The 20,853-nt window shown below is 43.8% G+C and overlaps 1 protein-coding gene across 4 annotated transcripts in view; it reads right to left on the reverse strand.

The window, feature by feature from the left end:
* The window catches only part of LOC107389555 (diacylglycerol kinase beta), a 122,385-nt gene that overhangs the window by 77,922 nt on the left and 23,610 nt on the right, over positions 1-20,853 (reverse strand). For 3 of the 4 annotated variants that reach the window (XR_008564478.2, XM_015965741.3, XM_070544094.1), the window contains 12 exons: positions 19,803-20,048; positions 15,394-15,546; positions 14,608-14,657; positions 10,075-10,149; positions 7,963-8,082; positions 7,658-7,775; positions 7,349-7,437; positions 7,051-7,167; positions 6,498-6,596; positions 5,606-5,716; positions 5,457-5,530; positions 400-474 (listed from right to left, as the gene is read on the reverse strand). Coding sequence is in view for 3 of the 4 variants with exons in the window: in XM_015965741.3 (XP_015821227.1) it covers positions 400-474; positions 5,457-5,530; positions 5,606-5,716; positions 6,498-6,596; positions 7,051-7,167; positions 7,349-7,437; positions 7,658-7,775; positions 7,963-8,082; positions 10,075-10,149; positions 14,608-14,657; positions 15,394-15,546; positions 19,803-20,048 (1,327 nt within the window). In the remaining variant the exon portion in view is untranslated. Of the gene's footprint in view, positions 1-399; positions 475-5,456; positions 5,531-5,605; positions 5,717-6,497; positions 6,597-7,050; positions 7,168-7,348; positions 7,438-7,657; positions 7,776-7,962; positions 8,083-8,169; positions 9,370-10,074; positions 10,150-14,607; positions 14,658-15,393; positions 15,547-19,802; positions 20,049-20,853 lie in introns of those variants that run through there. The other variant, XM_054747246.2, reaches the window with a different exon arrangement.

The following is a 20,853-nucleotide window of genomic DNA, read 5'->3' on the forward strand; positions in this document are numbered from 1 at the left end:
AACTCATGTTAACATTCAAACTGTGCTCATCTCGGACGTACGCAGGGACGGGTTCATGTGTTAAGAGGTTAAATCCTCTCGGAGCTGAGGTTCAGCCTCAGGTTAGTTTGATATGAACCAGGAGGTCTCAGTGCTTTCCGAGATACTGTTTAACACACACACACACACACACACACACACACACACACACACACACACACACACACACGCACGCGCACGCACACGCACACGCACACACACCTTTTGTATATTTGTATAATTCTTTGTGGAAAAACAAACTAGTTCTGAAATAAACGGTGAAAAACCGTGGACAGTCAGCTGCTGAGGGAGTCAGAAGCAGGGCTAGAACAGGTTGATCTTTAACAACAACAACAACAGAGATAAATGCAGCAGACTCACCCGACCATTGGTCCCTCTCGTTCCAAACTGTACACCTGCCGAGGATTCAGAAGGTACCTGAGCTTCCTTAGCACACTAGAATGTGATCAAAGTGGAAAGAAGACATGATGAGGTTCTGTGTGGGACTAAAGACCAGTAAAGAAACACACATGACCTGTAGCCTCTGGTGCTACAGTCTAGGTGTCACCAACCTTTGTGAAGCTGAGAGCTACTTTACGATCCTTGAGCCGTATGAAGGGCTACCAGGTTGATACACCAGGTCATGTGCACAATGCTGTCCTCTGACCTAGAGTAGGATTGAGTTTAACTAAGCTCTGTGTGTAATAAACAGATTTTAAGGCTTAATTAACTATAACTTCCAAATCTATTTAAAGGGACTTTACGGACTTTTGTATTTTTATGCTCGCGATTGCCCCCTCAGGCCAAAAGCGTAACGGCAGCTTCAATAGTAGGCTCGTGCACGAGGCGCGCATGCTGTACGTGCACACTCCTTAACGAAAATAACAGCTGAGACAGTCCCTTGTGTGTGTGTGTCCCGGAGGACAGAGGACATGAGAATGTGCAGCTAATTAATTAAATAATTTGGTTCTGTACCTTTCTCTTCAGCACAGCCGACAAAGGTTTATGATGGGTCAGTCCTCCTGCATGCTCAGATCATTCCCTTCCCTTGCTTGAAAAATTGTTCCAAAATGAAAGTTGAACCCACATCTTTTTTATCTGTGAATTCAATGCTGTTCGGCGAGTCTCAAATAAAAATTTGGGCATCCTGCTGTAAAAAAACTATACCATTAATGTAAAAAAGAAACTAAATAAACTATGTTCACACCCAGAATCAAACCCCAGGTCTTCTGCATGGGAGTTAGACATCTTACAAGGTGGGCTACACTCAAGTAACATTCACAGTATCTGTAACTTTTATATCCTTGATGACAGCTGAAACAACGTCAAACCAACGAACGTTTCTGAGCGAAAATGGCTATTTTGTTGCTAATTTGCAGGAAATATCTAGAAGAAAGTTATACAGAAAGTAGCTAAGGGTCCTCAGAAATGTAGCTAGGTTCATCACTAGGCGTTAGGAACAGTGACAAAGTCGCTGAGTTGGCACTACCTCTCTCTCTGCTGCTAAAGCTACGGATAGCAAATGCTACGGGCTATGCCTGAGCGTGAACGCGCATGAAGCAGCCTGCTCGACCCGAGCAACTCTCTTTTTCTGTGATTTTACAGAAAAACAGGCAATCACAGTAAAAATGCCAGGGCTCATTCTACAGGACCAGGGCATTGCAGGAGAATGTATGAAGAAGACATTTATTATTTCTATACATGTTTTGGCTGTCAAACTTCCATAATGCCCCTTTAAATAAATGTGTGATAAAAAATCTTTCTCTGTGGACGTGTCCTTTCAAGAGTTGCCAAAGCCAGTCGTCTTCATTGAGTCCTGTCTTCTGCATCCTCTACTCTCTCAGCCTCCTACCTGGTGGCTCCAACCTCAACATCTGGACATGTCCAGCCTATCACAGTCTGGCCTCTCTGACTTTTTCTCCAGAACATCAAACATGAGCTGTCCCTCTGATGGACTCATTCCTGATCCTAATCCTGGATTTCAGCAGAACGTGACTCTGGCAATGAAAAATAACTGGTGTGGAGAAACAAAATAAAGCGTAAATGTTTGAAAATTTCAGAATAAGTCTCTGCGGGAAGCCATGTTCCTGCACACATCTGTACCCTGATACTCAATAGTAACCAGGTCCACCTTAACCAGTTGACAGGCCCCGGGGCAAAGAGGCTCAGTAACCCCCCCCCCCCCCCCCCCCACACACACACACACACACGTCTTTTGTATTCTTTAGTTTGAGCTCCGAACAGCAGCGCTGAACTAAGAGGCTTTAGCTTTTCTCCACTAAAACGAAGCTAAACTAGAACTTGTTTCATCGGTGATGACGTTTAACACTTAAACCAAAATAATCGTCGTCGTCGTCTTCCTCCGCTTATCCGGGTCCGGGTCGCGGGGGCAGCATCCCAACTAAGGAGCTCCAGACCGTCCTCTCCCCAGCCACCTCCACCAGTTCCTCCGGCAGGACCCCAAGGCGTTCCCGGACCAGATTGGAGATGTAATCTCTCCAACGTGTCCTGGGTTGAGCCGGGGGCCTCCTGCCGGCAGGATATGCCCGAAACACCTCCCCAGGGAGGCGTCCAGGAGGCATCCTGACCAGATGCCCAAACCACCTTAACTGACTCCTTTCAATCCGGAGGAGCAGCAGTTCTACTCCAAGTCCCTCCCGAATGTCCAAGCTCCTCACCCTATCTCTAAGGCTGAGCCCGGCCACCCTACGGAGGAAACTCATTTTGGCCGCTTGTATCCGCAATCTTGTTCTTTTGGTCATTACCCAAAGCTCATGACCATAGGTGAGGATTGGGACGTAGATCGACCGGTAAATCGAGAGCCTGGCTTTCTGGCTCAGCTCCCTCTTCACCACGACAGATCGGCTCAGCGTCCGCATCACGGCAGACGCTGAACCGATCCACCTGTCGATCTCCCGATCCCTCCTACCCTCACTCGTGAACAAGACCCCGAGATACTTAAACTCCTCCACTTGAGGTAGGACCTCTCTCCCGACCCGGACCAAAATCATATTTTTTTAAATTCCAAACATTTTTTGTATTTTATAATTATTTTACCTGACAAAAACAGTTATTCACACAGCAAATTCAGCATGCTCAAAATAACTGTCAGAGTTGATTTCAACGCTTTTAAAGTGTCTATATGGGTCCACCCCAGTAAGTGTTGATTTAACACTTTTTGAAGAGTTGGTACTTTAACTCTGATTTAGTGTTAAAAACCAACTTCTCTAGAGTTAAACATCTGACACTAAATCAGAGTTAAAGTACCAACTCTTCAAAAAGTGTTAACTCAACATTTACTGGGGTGGACCCATATAGACACTTTAAAAGTTTTGAAATCAACTCTGACACAAGTTATTTTGAGCATGTTCAGTTTGTTGTGTATACTACAACCAGTGTTGGTTTTCAGAGTCAGTTCACGCTCAAGTTATTAATCTCCACCATAATATCATGAATTTGAATATTTTTCAGTGTGCCATGCCAGGAAGCTACCAGCTACACTGGCAAACACGAGCTAACTCATACCTTGTACACCTCATGACTGCCATCAGTCAGTGGGTGAGGATTACAAGTACAGTCCTGAGCATGTACTATTAACCATGCACCATGTTATTATTGTGATAGTGGAACCCACAGTGGTCCCATTCTTTTGACCGGCCTCCTCAATTACGGTACAAACATGACAGAACAAGCAAAACCACATTTGCAACAGTGAAAAAAGTACTAAGAACAACACAACTCTGCAAAATAAACATGCATAAACACCTCAAAATAGAACTAACCAACTAAAAACATGACTACCCACAATGCACCTCGCCCACTGCAGCTCTCTGCCTCAAAGGCCCCTGGCCACGGCCCGGCCCCGGTTGGCCCGTGCATTGAGGCTGCCTTGATAGTAACATAAACCATGGTGGTAAAGTGTAGGCAGAGTGGCTGGAAGTGGCCCTGCTCCTAAACCCAAGTCTGTGCTGGGACCCGGTTCTAGATCCGTTTCTGTAAATCTGACTGAGTCTTATGGCTGTGGCAGCCATCTTGAATTGGGTTGGCTCCAAAGGCTGTTTGGTTGCAAACATTCATGTCATCATTACTTTCTGGAAGCCATCTTGGTTTTTGGTTTTGGTGTTAAGAGCCCCATACAAAACGAGCTGGATGACACCTACATACAGCTGGGTGGACTCTGACTGGGTTCCACAGAAATCCCAACGTGAGGCTTCATTTAGTTTATCGACCCTTTAGATGCTTAAACTCTTCTCATGCGCTCATCACTTCCCTTTGTGAACACTCATCTGAATGCGTGTCTAACACGCTTGTTGACTCCAGCTGGCAGGAGCGTTTCAGTGAACAGAAACAATAACTGCATCCATTCACATCACTTCCATTTATTTGCACTTTTCTATGACTAGAGAATGATTTGCTGTCTCACTGTACAGTGGGAGAGTGCGTTGCCATGGTGATACATCAGATGGAGGGAAAGCAGCAGGATATGATTTGTCAAGATAGTTGTGAAGGAAATGGGGAATAAAGCCACAATGAAGGCTTTTATTTTACACTCTCCATCTTCAAATGACATAAGAGCAAACATCAACAGGGAGACGAAGCCATGGAGAGTGTGGCAGAAATAGGGTTGCTCTCAACTTCCACACCAGACTCAGATAAAACCAGCTCTAAATATAGTTTAGTGCCCTTGTCTAAATCACTCATCCTTTCAAAGGGACCTCTGTCTGCCTGCAGCTTTTAATACTAATGTCATTATTTGTGTCTGAGCTGAGAGCCAGCTGTGTTCATCAGAAGTAAAGCCTGAGTTTTATGTTATTTTCTAAATAAAGTGAGAATAAAAAGAGGCTGATCCTGGAACAGTAATCCTGGTTGTTCTTCACCTGTTGAGGTCATGCTGCCTCTGATGTGTCCGGCTTCAGCTTGCACAGCGCTCAGTCGCTAACAAGTGCTAATGGCTCCAACCTGCTCCATGGTGGCTGCAGTCTATAATGAACACTGTTTGGTTTGTGAGCCTGAGAAGGATCAGAGAGGAGGTGGAGTCAAGGAGCTCTTTCTGTTCCTGCTTTGTTCAGGTGCTGACTGCCTGGTGAGATGCACCTGCTCCAGCCTGATGAAATCACCTCCAACCCCCTGGAACATCTGACCTTTAATCTATAAGATATCCTTGATGCTTGTAGCAGTCAGCTGATCGCCTGACACCCCTCACTCCTACACTGCACTACAAGACAAGGGGGCAAGCCTTCGTGTACGTAGCTCCCACTCTCTGGAACGCGCTGCCGCTCACTTTCAGTCAGTCACCATCCATTGTTGTCTTCAAGTCACAGTTAAGACGCACTTTTACGATTTGGCTTTTAGGTAGTGATTTTTACTTGTTCGTTGTGTGTTTTGATCGCTGCTTTATCTGCTTTGACGGTTTTGTGGATGAGACAGATGAGACGTACCGCTCGCCCTGCCTTCCTCCACTTTTAGGGTTGACCAGGACCAGGAGCGGATGGCTTCCTGGGCGAGTGGTGATCTGCAGACGGGAAGCAGAAGCATTACGTCCACTTTGTGGCGTTACCTCAGCCTTCTGGGTGTAGCTGCACCACACCTGTAATGCCTGTCCATCTGCAGGAGAAAATCTAAATGTCTGGTTGGGGTCGTCAGGAGTGGAGATGAGGGGCGACTCTCCCTCGCCACGCTTCACGCCAGAATGACGATCCTGCGGTAAAAGGAACAGATCAGAAGATGTTTCACACACACCTCGTCTTATTGCATGAAATGCCCAGTGATGAGAAAAGAATCAGCATTAAATCAGGGTGTCAGTGATTCTTTTGTGTGGCAGACAAAGGTCTGATGCCGGAGCCCAGAAATAGACTCATCAGTGAGCATGAAATGAAAGCAGGTGGTCGGAAGCCTCAGCGTGGTGTCGCTGGAAAGTTTTAGAAGGCAGCTTGTCACAAACACAGCTCCATTCATGTTTAAGTGGATTCACCCTTTACTCTCACAAAGAGGGCACTGAAATATAAATTCTTCCAGGTCTATCATATTTATTAGCAACATTTCAGTGGAGGTTGCATCTTCGACATTCCGGGAAAACATTTATCCAAAGTCATCTGGAACCAGGAGCGATCCGATCGTCACAGGAAGTGTGCTTTCGAGTCTACAAACCCCAAACGGGAGAGATTTCTTCTGGGACACTTTAACACATCTGTCTGTGCTTTACCGAAGACGGAGAGCATAGAAGGCTTGTTTTAGTCTGCATAAATCTGCAGAGACGAGAGTAACAACCGTCTTCATATGGAACCAGTAGTTTGATGTGAAATGGAAAAAGAAGAGATTATGCAAACAGTCCAGTTCAGGTGATGCATGTAAAGAGCAGCAGCATGCACCTCACACACACAGCCCTGACCCAGTCGGCCAGGACTCGTATAAAAACAGACACAAACCACATCAGACTGAGTGTTTTTGTTAAGAACAAGGCCAGGGAGACGTATCCTCACCAGGACAACGGGGCAGATGCATGAAGGCAGCAGGACGTGGTCCCTCAGGACTCCTCCGTCACACTCAGGCTTCACATTAGATGCACACTTGTTATGAAGCTGCAGATGAGAAAATGACACGTATGAACTGTGGGTATGGGAGTCTGACCAGCACCAGCCTCCCTGAGGTCCTTCCGGCTGTGTGTTGGTCATTCTATAGAAATAAAGACTCCACTAGAGAAGGAAGCATTAAGGAAGGTCTGAGCAGTGGCTTCAAACCAAACTCTGACACAGCAGCGGCACCTAGTGGCAGAGGAGGTAGTGGTCCCCAATACCCACCAAGGCCCCATCTGGCTTCACAACGGGACCTCCAGCTTGAGTTTTGGTGAAGTTTTGCATTTTTCTTCTGACTAAAATTCAGATTATGGTATAAAGAGTTCCAGAGACTCGCTGCACAGCTGGTTTTGGTTTCTCCGTTGTTGCTGTCTCTTTCAGCCATCTAAACTCACACACAGAGCCCTAAAGGAGCCAGTAAGCAGCCACCAGGCTCTCATACATCATCACTGCGACTCACCGTGATCTGACACCACACACAGTGCAGGCCCGTCAGACCCTGGTAGCTCTTGATGCTTCGGTGACAGCGGTCACATTTGGTGGGAGAGTTCCCCTCCATCCACACATGCTGCATGGCCTAGATGAGAGCAGAGACATGTCCACCGTTTCAGTCTCAGTTTTCCTGTAATGTCCTTGTTTAGACATCAATACTAGCTAAAAACTAAAGATCCATGAAGCTGAAACCTTTTTCATGCGTTTCACTGAAAAGCAGAATTCTGGGACTCTTAACGGAGCTCTTTAGGTGTGTTTGTACTCACGTTGGTGTGTCTGCGTGACTTTGCGTACGTGCTGATGCAAGGACTGATGTCTTTGGACACGCAGCGTTCGTGTACTGTGTACTTGCATACTGAACAGAAACAAGGCAGAGATTATAGAAAATCCTGCACTTACACTAACAGACAGCTAAACATGGCCTCTAGGTGGTTAACGCCAGTGCAGACAGCAGCCTAGCAACGTGGTAATAAATGACACTTGTTGCATTGTTGATGTGATTAATGATGGATGTAAGGACTGAGGAAGAAAAGGATGACTCTGTTACAGAGGAGAGGAACACCAGACGGACTCACATGAGCAGCAGAGGCCCTGCTTACGTACACCGAGCAGCATGGTGTGGCAGTAGTTACAGTAGGCTGGTTTGTTGAAGTGCTTCAGGCGCCAAACATGCTGCCCGTCCTCCTGCGCGTTCTGCATCACCACAGCAAAAAGGTGGATTTAGTTGGGATGAACTGTTTCTGCAACTCAAATGGGTCCTTTTCAGATTTCTAATCACACATCTTTTCACTTCTTGTCCAAATTAGGCCTAAAATGTAGGAAAACAAACCAGGAGGCAGAGTCGGGCGGTTCACTCCACTCTCAAAGCACCAACATTTACCGTATCCATGCCCAGCAGGACCAGTAAAGGAATGGTGGTGAGGCCTCCTCTGATCCACTCCTCCAGCGTGACTGCCCCGTCTCGGTCAAAGTCTATCTCCTCCATCGTCTCCTTTAGTATCTGATGTGATGGAGAAATACCGTTCATACCATCAGTGGGAGGTGCAAGGTGATGTTGACAGGTCACTGCTGTATTTGTACTGCTTACATGGTTCATGTGTAGAAGTAGAAACACACAAAGCTTTGGAGTTTCACCAGATCATTCTAGACACGTGCATGCCTCGTTTGTGTACATGCAAGCACCCACTGCAATGGCTCAGATGAAAATACTGATAAACAAACATCAAATGTAGGTCTTTTATAGAAACATTCTTTTGTTTTAACCCTTTTTTTACAAAGCCAGCAGGACAAGGAAATCTGAAAAATGCTCAAAAGGGCACCCCCACCCCACCAAGCAGTTCAGCAGATACAAAGGAAGAAAAGCAAACATATTCATGTGTATGTTGTGTTTTTTCTACTCTCCTGTAAAGCTGCACAATGGTCAGGAAACGCTGGAGAGGGCATGCCCTTTTCTCTAGTTTTAGATCATCTTTCTGATCCCCGTGAGTGTTAACAGGATGAGTCTTCAAATATTTCCTGGCAAGCAGAGTGAAAAAGGTCCAAGAGCACCCTCTGCTGCATGGCATCAAGCAATGAGAGAAACCACTAAACATTTACATGCTCTCCCACATAGTTCAGGGACATACATTGTGTCTGACGCTGTGGTAAAAATGCCATTTCAGATGTGATAACATTTACAAAGGTTGCATTTGGAATGAAGTTATCCATGGATTCTATCCCAGGTTACTGTGGATTTTCACAGTGAAGTTAATGAGCTCCTTGTAAGGCTGCTCTCATAGACGGCCTGTACCTGTTTTGTCTACATCAGGGTTACTCACATACAAATGGCCAAGGGCCACATAAAAAAAGTTCTATGTCACGGGGGTGTCAGAAACACCAGTTTTTTTGGCCTCGGCTGACTTTATTTTGAAAGAGCTAAGGTCTTATCTGGTGGACTACACCAGGTTTGTGTCGCTGCCTATTAGATAATGTGTGTCCAAACTGGAAGTTTGTGAAAAAAGTACAAACAAATACGAATGAGGATGCTCAGGGGTGGCCAACGCGCGGCTCTTTGCCTGGTTTCATGCGGGTCTTACGTTCATATCTAAGTCTGTGTTTTTTTAATGTGCGTGTTACAAGGACCACCGTTTTTTAACGTTGACATAAAAATATGAAGGCCGTCCGTCATTCACCTGTCTGTGTGTGTGTGTGCGTGCGCGCGCATGCCTTCGGAACACACACAGACACACACACACACACACACACACACACACACACAGAGCTAGTCTCTTCTCCCGTTCCCACTGAGTGGCAGCTCCGTGCTACAGACAGAAGTTTACTCAACAGCATCCAGCATGAAAATGAATCCCCCCCCCCCCCCCCCCCCCCCCCCCCCCCCGCTGGCTCACTCTTCTGGCAGATCGGAGGCGGTAGGCATAATTTCAGCTGGCCAATCAGTCCATAGTGTCACCTTGGTCCCAGTCTGACTGCTGGGGAGAAGGTCTGAGAAAAAGAGTCGCCTCGGCACAGAAAACGCAAATCTGGCCAGTGTGTGAAACCAAATTCCGGTGCCATTCGATACCTTTTGGGGCTGTGCCGACGCTAATGAATAAGTGCCAAGACAGTGTTTACCAACATGGATCTCTGGAACCTTCATGATTTTCATGTCTCTGCTTCAGCACACCTGATTTACATTGGCTCCTCAGGAGGACACCTGCTGCAGATGCCTGTTAATCACTCATTTATGTAAGTCAGGTCAGGTGTGTGGCAGCAGGGAAACACCGGTGTTTCCTGTAAATGTGCCCTTGTCAGCTGTAGGGTTTTAAAATGCGTAAGAACTCGTCTCTGATTAATCAGAGGGATCGCACTAACCTATGAGGCCAACTTCACACTGATTGGTGTTCCCATGATTGTCTGTGAGCCCCATTTGGTTCCATGGCAAAAAGGAAGGAAGAAGAATGCATCTAAACATTTTCAACAAGACTTTAATGCAGCAGAGAGTGCGATTGCTCACCGGTCGTAGTTCTGTTGAATCCCACTCCAGATACTCCGCTACATGCACCATCTGATTAACAATACGATCCAACTCCTGCGAAGAGAGAGAACACACACAGAGGTTCAAACTGTTGCTTTATCTTCAACAATGATGTCATTTATATGTATCAGTGGGAATTATGTGATTTTGATCTGAACCATTATTATATCATTTAGTCGACTTAGTTTTTCACACCACTGTATGAGACATAATCAAAACGAACTTAGACCATAACGTAATCTAAACCAAAACAATATTGGCTCCTACACACCAGCAGCACAATTAAACAATGACAGAATAAGGAGCCAAAACATGTCCCATGTAGTATCCTCTCTCCATCCTATGCAGATGCTTGAAGTAGGAAGATCTTCGAGATGGGCCTCTCCAGCTGTCCAGTCTTTGTTTTCAGCTGAACTGTTCGAACGAGTCTATCTTTACCAGGATAGTTGTTGAGTATTTTTCCAAGAATCCTTGATCCACGAGGCGCAGCATGATCCATCACCACGACGACGTCTCCCACTGCAAAGCTTTTTTGAGGCTTAGACCATTGTTGTCTTTCTTGTAGCAAAGGTAGATACTCTCCAATCCACCTTTTCCAAAACAGGTCTGCCAGATACTGAACCTGCTTCCAGCGTTTTCTGATGTAGCAGTCTCTTTCTTCAAATACACCTGGATCTAGAACAGGGTCCCCTTTGAGCAGCAGAATGTGATGTGGCGTGAGAGCTTCCAGATCATTTGCATCATCAGAGACTGTAGTTATGGGGCGATCATTGGGCGATCATTTAGAATGGTGTCCACTTCACACAAGAAGGTTTGTAGATTTTGATCGTCCAGTGACTGCTGTTGAAGGGCAGAAAATAATACTTTTCGAACCATTCTAATAAGACACTCCCAAACTCCTCCATGATGGGATGCAGCAGGTGGATTAAAAGTCTAGTCAACCTCTTAGGAAACCAGAAATTGATGAATTTTGTTCTGTTCCACCGCTGCCAAAGCCTCTCTCAGTTCACGTTCTGCACCAACAAAATTTGTGTCATTATCTGACCACATCTGGCGAACTGGATCTCTTCGACATATACAACGTCTTATGGCGTTGATGCAAGAATTAGTTGTTTGTGAGTGTGCCACCTCCAGATGTATAGCCCGGTTTGCCATGCAGGTAAAGATTACGCCGTATCGTTTGACCATGGCACGTCCTCTTTTCACCTCTATGGGCCCGAAATAATCCACACCTACGTTAGTGAATGGTGGCAAATCTGGACTGATGCGTTCTTCAGACATTTTCTGCCAAGATGGCTGTGCTCTTTGTCGTTTACAAATAATACATTCGAAGATTATCTTCCTGCAAGCTGAGCTGGTACTAGTAATCCAGTATCTTTTTCTGAGAGCTGAGAGTATGTGGTTTCTTCCTGCATGCCCAAGCTGCTGGTGTGCATGCTGCAAAAGAAGCTTGGAAACATGTTGGTCTTTGGTGAGAATAGCAGGATGTTTCTGCTCCTGGGGTATAGCCGACCGGCTAAGTCTTCCACCCACTCTCAGTGAACCATTCTTGAGTACTGGATCTAGTTTATAGATGTCGCTCTTGGTCTTTACGACAGAAGCACCACTCTCCAAAGTGCTGATTTCTTCTTAGAACCTTTTTGACTGGCAGTACCAGATGATTGCATTTTCAGCTTTGAAGAGATCATATTATATTATTATTATATATTATTATAAAGAATAAAACAGGCAGAATATACAGTAAAGATATTACCGGCCCATTGCTTTGGCCATTACTCTGTCTAAGGTCCTGGAGAGGGCTATTTTGATGAGACTAGAGGAGTTTGTTTTTACATCAGATCATCAATTTGGATTTAAATCGAATTTAGGTACAGACGTGTATTTTTGCCTTAAAGGAAATTCTGGATCAGTACAGCAGGCACAATACGACCATATTTACATGTTTCATTGATGCTTCTAAAGTATTTGATCGTGTTAATCACGAAAAGTTGTTTTTAAAACTGCTCGACAGGAATGCACCTAAATATCTGGTGAGGATTTTAGTATATTGGTACGGCCACCAGTCCATGGTTGTCAAATGGGGGAATGCAGTGCCCCTTCCTTTTACTGTTTGTAAAGGTGTACGACAAGGCAGTCTTCTGTCTCCTTGTCTTTTTAATGTGTACATGGATGACCTGTCCAGGCTGCTGAGTGAATGCAGGACTGGCTGCCAGGTTGGGAATGTTGTCTTGAATCATTTGATGTATGCAGATGATCTGGTAATCTTTTGTCCATGCAGTGCTGGTCTGCAACTATTGTTAAGGATTTGCTCACAATGTGGTCATGACTTTGACATAAAATTCAATGCAATGAAAAGTACCATCATGATTGTGAGGACTAAAGAGGATGTAAACAAATTTTCCCAGAGTTCCACTTATCTGACAATATTTTTCAGGTCCGGGATGAAGTTAAATATTTGGGGCACTACATCTCTGCTGACCTGTCAGATGATAGAGACATTTATAGACAGTGCTGCTTGCAGTATGCACAAGCTACTATGCTCATTCGGAAATTTTCAAGGTGTCCCATTTCTGTCAAGCTGACACTTTTCAAAGCATTTTGTACGCCTATGTACACTGCACATCTGTGGAGGAATTACAGGAGAAGTCTGTACAAACTTCAGGTGGTGTACAATGATGGGTTGAGGCTGCTGCTGAAGGTACCTCGCTGGCGCAGTGCCAGCCAGTTTTTCATGTACGCTGGCATTCCCACTTGTACTGCTACCCTTCGCAATCTAATGTACAGATGTATATGTCGGCTAATGGTCTCTGGAAATGGTATTATCTCTATCTTGTCCTCAACGACACAAAGCATTACTTGTTTATATTCTAACCTTTGGAATCACTGGCGTTGTTGCCTGTATGTCTGACTGATCTTGTCGGTTTATATTGCTATTGTTTTTAATTTAATTGTATTAACTTGCTTTATTGTTCTTAATGTGTTTTTATTTTCTTGCTATTTTTTAAACAGTTTTTTTAAATCCTCTAATCTTTATTCTTTCTGAATTTATCTATTTTTACTGTTCACTGTGTTATTATTCCCATTATGGGCCTCAAAGGCCTGGAATAAAGTTTGATGATGATGATGATGAGAATGGCTCCAGAAATTCTGGAAAGGTTTAGCTCAGCCATCGAAAGCCACGAATTTCCCCTTTCCATCTCTGAATCACTAAAAATGCTCATTCAACAAAAAGGGAAACACTACCACATCATTTGGAAATCATTTGATTCAAATGACCCTACTGCTGCTCAGATAAGGCAGTCGATCGGTTAGTTGGAATTATTTACATTTCACAGTAAATACATTTGGATTAGGTATTAAATTTCTAAATATTGTGAAAACGATATATACCAACTGGAGAGCCATGGTATCAACTAATAAATCTTCTGAAATGTTTTTAGAATGTGGGACAAAAGTGTTCCACTTCATCAGCTGCTTTTTTTTTCTGCCCTAGAACCCTTGGCTCGGGCGATAAGAGAGAACGAGGGAATAAATGGAATATTCATGATGGGTCAAAATAATAAAATGCCAACTTTTGCAGATGATATATTAATGTTAATAAATGATCCTCAGATATCGGTCCCTGCGATATTAGATGGGATTAATGAATTTTCCGAGTTTTCAGGATATAAAATTAATTAGCGCAACTTTCAAAATCACGTTATGAGAGTCATTTTGATAACCTGAAAATTCAGATGGGTTCAGAAAAATCTTAAATAGCCAGGAATCTTCCAAGTTTAGGAAACATGGTAGCTGATCATTCTGACCCTGTGGTACACAAGATCGAACTCCTAAAAGGATGGGATGCGATTCAGATTTCTTTATGGGGCAGGGTGACAGCAATTAAAGTGATTATTGCTCCTAAACCTAACTTTCTTTTTAACTCGCTAAATTTACCTGTGGGTATTAATAAAGTTACCTTGACCTTGTCTATATTTACAAAGCTAAATAGACTAACAACCCATTTTGTTTGGGCAATTAAGAGGCCCAGAATTACTCTTAAAAAGCTTCAAGCACGCATAAGTCATGGAGGTTTACAAATACCTAATTTAACATGCTGCCTTTACTTTCGCACAAATAGCCACCATCTTTTCAATAAAGATTAAAAGCCGATTTGGATTCAGTTGGAAGATGAAAAAGCGCTCCCTTTAAAGTAGATTATTTGTCTCAAATATTGAGTCCCACAACTAAATCTAATCCGATTATAATGCACACCAAGATAGTATGGATGCAGATCCACAGAGAAAAAAAAGTGTCCATTTCTCATCAGCTCAGCATCAATAAAGTAAAAATCCAGTGCTTAGAATAGGAGGGAAGACCTTTTTGTGTGATAGATGGTATAAACATGGATGTTGGAAAATTGAGGATATTTTCTCTTGCGGAAAATGTAAAACATTTCAAGATCTTAAACTAACATATGCTTATAAGTCAGTAAGTAAATCAGTAAAGAATGGAAAAAGAGATCCCACTCACCGAGCTGTCCAGGATCCCATTCCCGTCTGTGTCGTACAATCGGAACATGACTGAAGATAAACAAGAGAACAGATGAGAAGCTGGAACTTTGACTCAGACCAATGAGAAACATATTCTTCTCACCTGTAGCTCTCACAAACATGTTTTCAGACTTTAACATGACTTAGTCGTACAAATGAATCAGGCTAACTTTAGGGTTAGGGTTACTGAAGTAAGTTTAGACAACACGGACACGTCTCCAGTCCATCACAGGGACACAAAAAAGAAAAGAGAAAAGAAAACGATCTTTTATAAAGTGCCTCTCAAGATAAAAATCACAGGCGCTTCACAAAAAAAAGTATAATAAAGATTTAAAAAATGATTAAATTATTTTTAAAATGAGAGAAAAAAAGAAAATTGTGATAAAATACAATAATGTAAGAAAGGGAAAGAGAAAATGAATAGGAAAAAGGGAAATCAGTCGATTACGGGAAAGGCAGAATAAGTAGAAAGAGCAGAATAAGGAGTGGGTGGTGATGAAGGTCACACCAAAGCCTGAACAGGTGAGCCTTCAGCTGCTTCTTAAAGGAGACCACTGAGTCCTCTGATCTCAGGCTCAGAGGGAGAGGGCTCCAGAGTCTGGGGCCACAGCAACAAATGATCTGTCACCTTTGGTCTTTAGAGACTCAAAAGACTCAAATGAAACACACTCATTCACCGTGGGACAATCTAACACCACTAATAAAACTAACATGCCCCCCCCCCCCCCCCCCCCCCGCACACACACACGCAAACACACACACTCACACTCTAACTTGTCCTCTGGCATCCCCCTCTCCAGCAGTGAAAGGTAACAGACAATATCCTTGAGGAAGACCACCTGAGGACAAGGCTGGGGGGGTGGTTTCTTTGGTGATGGACTCTTCTTTAGAGACAGACGCTTCTCCATGTTGCTCCTTTCTGTGGATGTGTAACACAGATCTTCAAAGCCACATTTGTTACTATTGTTCAGGATGAAAAAGAGTACACCAGCTGTTATGGAAATTTTATATTCCATTAATTTAATCCTGTTAACAAATGCCCTGAAGCATTCTCACACTCAGACACACCCACACACTGTTCTTCCCCTACACTCATACACACACTGACTCTCACTCTTCTCTCAGAATGACCTCACTCCCATCGTTATCTCTTTGTTTAAATAAAGTCTGTGATCAGATGTTCGGGGCATTTTGCCTCGTGCATGTGCCACAGTTATAACTGGTCGACTTGTCTAGATGTGTCTCTCCTTTTCTCTTCGACCAGGAAATGGGTTTATTGGTAAACAAATTGATAAAATCCGTGACACCAGTTAAGCACACCTTTAAGCATGCAGAACTATGATGATGTCATCGGGTGAAAGGACCATTCTTAGATGACTCATACGAGTCAGCAGTTATTCATTTACAGTGGGTACGGAATATATTCAGATGCCCGTCAATGTTTTAGCCTTTGTTATGTTGCAGCCGCTTGCTAAAACCAATTATGTAAATTTTTTTACTCATTAATGCATACACACAGCACCCCATGCTGACTGAAAAACACAGAATTTTAGACATTTCTACAGATTTATTTTTAAAAAGTATTTAGATGCATAAAAAATGAAACATCACATGGTCGTATGTATTCAGACATTTGACACTCAGGTGCTTTCCATTTCTCATGATCATCTTAGAGGTGGTCCTATACCTTTATTGGAGTCCAGCTGTGTTTGATTACACTAATTGGACTTGATTAGGAAAGCCACACACCTGTCTATATAAGACCTCACAGCTCACTATGCATGTCAGAGCAAATGAAAACCATGAGGTTACGGGAACTTGCTTAAGAGCGCAGAGACAGAATTGTGGCAAGGCACAGATTTGGCCAAGATTACAGAACATCTCTGCTGCACTTAAGGTTCCTAAGAGTACAGTGGTCTCCATAATCCTTAAATGGAAGATGTTTGGGACGACCAGATCCCTTCCTAGAGCAGGCCGTCTGGCCAAACTGAGCTACTGGTGGAAGAGAGCCTTGGTCAGAAAGTTAAAGAAGAACCTAAGGATCACTTTGGCTGAGCTCCAGCGATGCAGTCAGGAGATGGAAGAAAGTTTTAGAAAGTCAACCATCACTGTAGCCCTCCACCAGTGAGGGCTTTATGGTGGAGTGACCTGTCGGAAGTATCTTCTCAGTGCTAGACCCATGAATGCCTGCATGGAGTTTGCTAAAAACACCTGAAGGACCCCGAGATGGTGAGGAATAAGATTCTCTGGTCTGATGTGACCAAGATGGAACTTTTTGACCTTAATTCTAAGCGGTATGTGTGGAGAAAACAAGCCACTGCGCATCATTTGTCCAATACAGTCCCCACAGTGAAGCACGGTGGTGGTAGCATCATACTTTGGGGGTGTTTTTCCAGCTGCAGGGACAGGACGACTGGTTGCTGTCGAGGAAAGGATGAAGGAGACAGGGATATCCTGGACAAGAACCTCCTCCAGAGTGCTCAGGACCTATGATTGAGCCGAAGGTTTACCTTCCAACATGACTGACCCTAAGCACAAAGATAAAATAACAAAGGAGTGGCTTCACAACAACTCTGTGACTGTTCTTGAATGGCCCAACCAGAGCCCTGACTTAAACCCAATTGAACATCTCTAGAGAGACCTAAAAATGGCTGTCTACCCAACCAACTGGAGAAGATCTGCAATGAAGAATGGAAGAGGATCCCCACATCCAGTCACTTGTTGCGTTTTTACCAATAAGCCTCATGGCTGTATTAACTCACAACATGCTTCTACCAAATACAGAGTAAAGAGTCTGAATACCTAGGACCATGTGATATTTCAGTTTTTATTTTTTAATAAATCTGCACAAAATTCAAAAATTCTGTGTTTTTCTGTCAATATGAGGTGCTGTGTGTACGTTAGTGAGGAAAACATTATTTGAATTGATTTTAGGGAATTGCTGTAATTTAACAAAGAGTGATGGTGGTCTAAATACTTTCTGTACTCACTGTACTTATTTATTTAAATGTATCTGTAGGCTGCTACCAGTCAAAGAAGTGGAACCATTGCTACAACGGTCTTTTCTTTTTTAAACGAGGAATTAATCATGTTCTTGCATTTTTTGTGTAACATTAATTGTTACGAATTTCCTTTTCTTTTATTTGTATTCTCGTTATTATTCTGTCCCTTACGGTTTGGTGTGCTGTATCATGTGTCTTCATTGTGTTTGCACTATTCCTTTTGTAATATTCAAGCACGAGTCTGAAATAAAGGACACTTGACTTTAAGGAGTAAAACACAAGTTGATCTAATTAACATTTTTATGAAAGATCAAAACAGGCCAAAATGTACTGAATTTTCTTTTTTCCAAACAAAGTAAAAGTGAAACGAGTTCTGAGCTTTAATAGAGAGGTTAATGCAGCCATAGAGGTCCTGGTGCTGGTCCTCATGAATGCAGAGGGTTGAGTCGGGAAGGGCGTCCCGCATCAAACCTTAAGCCTAATTTAAACGTCTCCGTCTGCGTCGGGATGGACATACGCAACGCCATTATCCGTCCTTTCAAGGGCTCTCCCACAGACTCGCAAGGACAGACGGAGTCAAGCTTTCTTTTAACATCCGTCCGATGAGATGAAGAACACAAGCTTGTGATTGGTCAGGACGCCGCTATTGTGCTTTTTGTATTTCAGTTACGTTTTAACGCGGACAAATTTGTCCTTCATCCTCCTCTCCTCTTAATGCACTCGCCACCTCTAAACCCACGTTTCCCGTCATTTCCATCCATGAATAAAATGCTTGCTGCGTATCTTTTCACTCCTCCAGTCACGGGGAAATAAAACGTTCATATTTTTAGAGTTTTTCCACGAGGTATTCGTCAAGCTGCCCCTGAGAAGGAGGAGTATAAATTAGGCTTAAGCCTAATCACAAATAAGGATTTCAAACCGGATCGGTTCAGGCCCGAGTTAACAACCGCCACGGTAACTGGACTGCTGTTGGTCGATGGAGACAGGAGGAAGGTGTGCCTGTAGGTAGAGAAAGATAATGAAAGGCAAGAGAGGTACTTTGAAAGTTGGAACTATAACAAAGCTAAGAGCTGGTGGACAGGATGTTTGCAGATGAAGGAGTGATCTGCAGTGAGAGCAGGAAAACAGGTGGACATGTGTACTGGAAAGGAGCTGGAGGAGCATGTGAAGCAGTTGGAATGGGTGAAGAAAAGTGTCAGGTGTGATGTGTGATAAGAAGGTTTGAGCAAGACTGAAAGGAAAGATGTAGAAGACATTAGTGAGTACAGCTATATTGTCTGGTTTAGAGACAGTGTCCATTAGGACAAGGTGGAGGCTGAGAGATAATCTATGAATGTGTTGAAAGAGGACACGAAGTTAGTTGGAGTGAGGGTAGCGGATGTAGAAGGTAGGACTAAATGGAGACAGATGACTGGCTGTGGAGACTTCTGAAGGGACAAGTCCAGAGAGAAATAAGAATCAGGGTGGGGCTAAAAACTGTCCAGGGGCCTCATTTATAAAGCTTATTACACACAGATCTCTCTGAAGAACTTACAGCATTGACGGCTTCAGCAACGCTGTGCCACTCCGTGGATTTTCTCTTATTTGTTTTGCAAAAGCACTTCCTTTCATTTCTGCACCTCACCCACAGGTACCTCAACTTCTGCTTCGGTGAAATTGCACTTCCTTGATCTGCGTTTGCCATCGTTAATGGCAAAATGCTGCAACGAACCGGCTCATGTATATGCATGAGGTCCACAAGGCACTTTGCATTGACCATTTATGACAGAAAGTGGGCATGGTGAGGGCGGGATGTGACTCAGAAACACCTGAGCCCATTTCTAGATAGTTTCTGATTTATAAAGCGGCGATTATGTGCTGCTGTGCGTACTCCATGTTTCACAGGTCACAAGCCTACTTGGCGTAAGTACATTTTTTTTGCTGAGCTTAAGTACGGTTTTAGTAACGATTCTACGCAATGTTTGATAAATGAGACCCCTTTTTAGACCAGGGTTCTCACATTTTAAATCCAAATGTCATGAACAACTAGAAGAGCCAGTCCCAGTTTTTCAAATCTGAGGCATTCCAATAGAAGCTGTGTGTGGACATCAAGTCTCTCAGTGCAACGACTCATTCATGTTTAATAACATAGTCAGATTCCCACTGAGCGGGATTGTGTAGCCCACGAACTCACCTGAGAACTTCAGGGACGAGCTGTCAGGACCAGCATTGAGCATCGGCGTGTTGCTACTGCCTTCTGGGTGTTTCAATTGTGGGGATCTGCAGCGACCCACAGACACATGAGCCCCTGTCCCAGAGCGTGGAGAAGAGGAGCGAGATGAACACGGAGAGGTGGTGGCTCCTGAACCTGCACTCCTCACAGTGGAGTGTTCCAGGGTGTGTCGGCACATTGCGGGCAAGATGCTCTTCCCCTTCATCCCTAATGGTGTTGAACATGAGCATAAAAAGAAAGGTGTTCCAGGAGCAAGATTCTTAAAAATAACGGATAATATTTTCAGGTATCATAGTCAGGTCTGAAACCTGATAAAGCACCGAGAGTGAGGAAGCAGTGTTAAAATCAAAGTCACAAAGCATCACTGCCACCCTCTGGCTCACAGAGCTCACAGCAACACCCGAGAGCACACCACCCCCAAAGAGGCAGATGATAACAGGCAGGACTCTTGTCCGATCAGACCAACGCCATCGAGACAACGCAACCTGGTGCGGTGTACCTGTGATCGGGGCACAGGCCACTTTGGTTTGAATAGAGATTCCTGCATCAATGGAGCGGGCTTCTGCATGCAGTCAGTTATTTGAAGAGAAAGACGGTGGCTGATGTGGACAACAGTAAAGAACTTTAATGTCTGTGTTACAGTATCTCACAGATTTTAAGAGTCTAGTTTATTTTTAGAATCCTTATGGCAAGCCAAATGAGCATTTATTCTGATATCAGGATATCAGCCAGAATTGTCATGAACATGTAAGCCATTTCTGTCCACTAGTTAACTAGTTAGACATGTTTGTGTCAACTAGTTAAATATCGAGGGTGAAAATGTGCCCACTAGTTAACTAGTGACAGCAGAAATGCGCACTAGTTAACTAGTGAACACATTTAGGCTTCAGTAGTTAACTAGTTGACACAAAAACTGCTCACTAGTTAACTAGTAAAAGCAGAAATGCATACCAGTCAGCTACTTGAAGGTATTTGTCTCACTAGTTAACTAGTGACGGTCAAAATGTGCACA

Source organism: Nothobranchius furzeri, chromosome 14, assembly GCF_043380555.1.
Source record: "Nothobranchius furzeri strain GRZ-AD chromosome 14, NfurGRZ-RIMD1, whole genome shotgun sequence".
Lineage (NCBI taxonomy): Eukaryota > Metazoa > Chordata > Actinopteri > Cyprinodontiformes > Nothobranchiidae > Nothobranchius > Nothobranchius furzeri.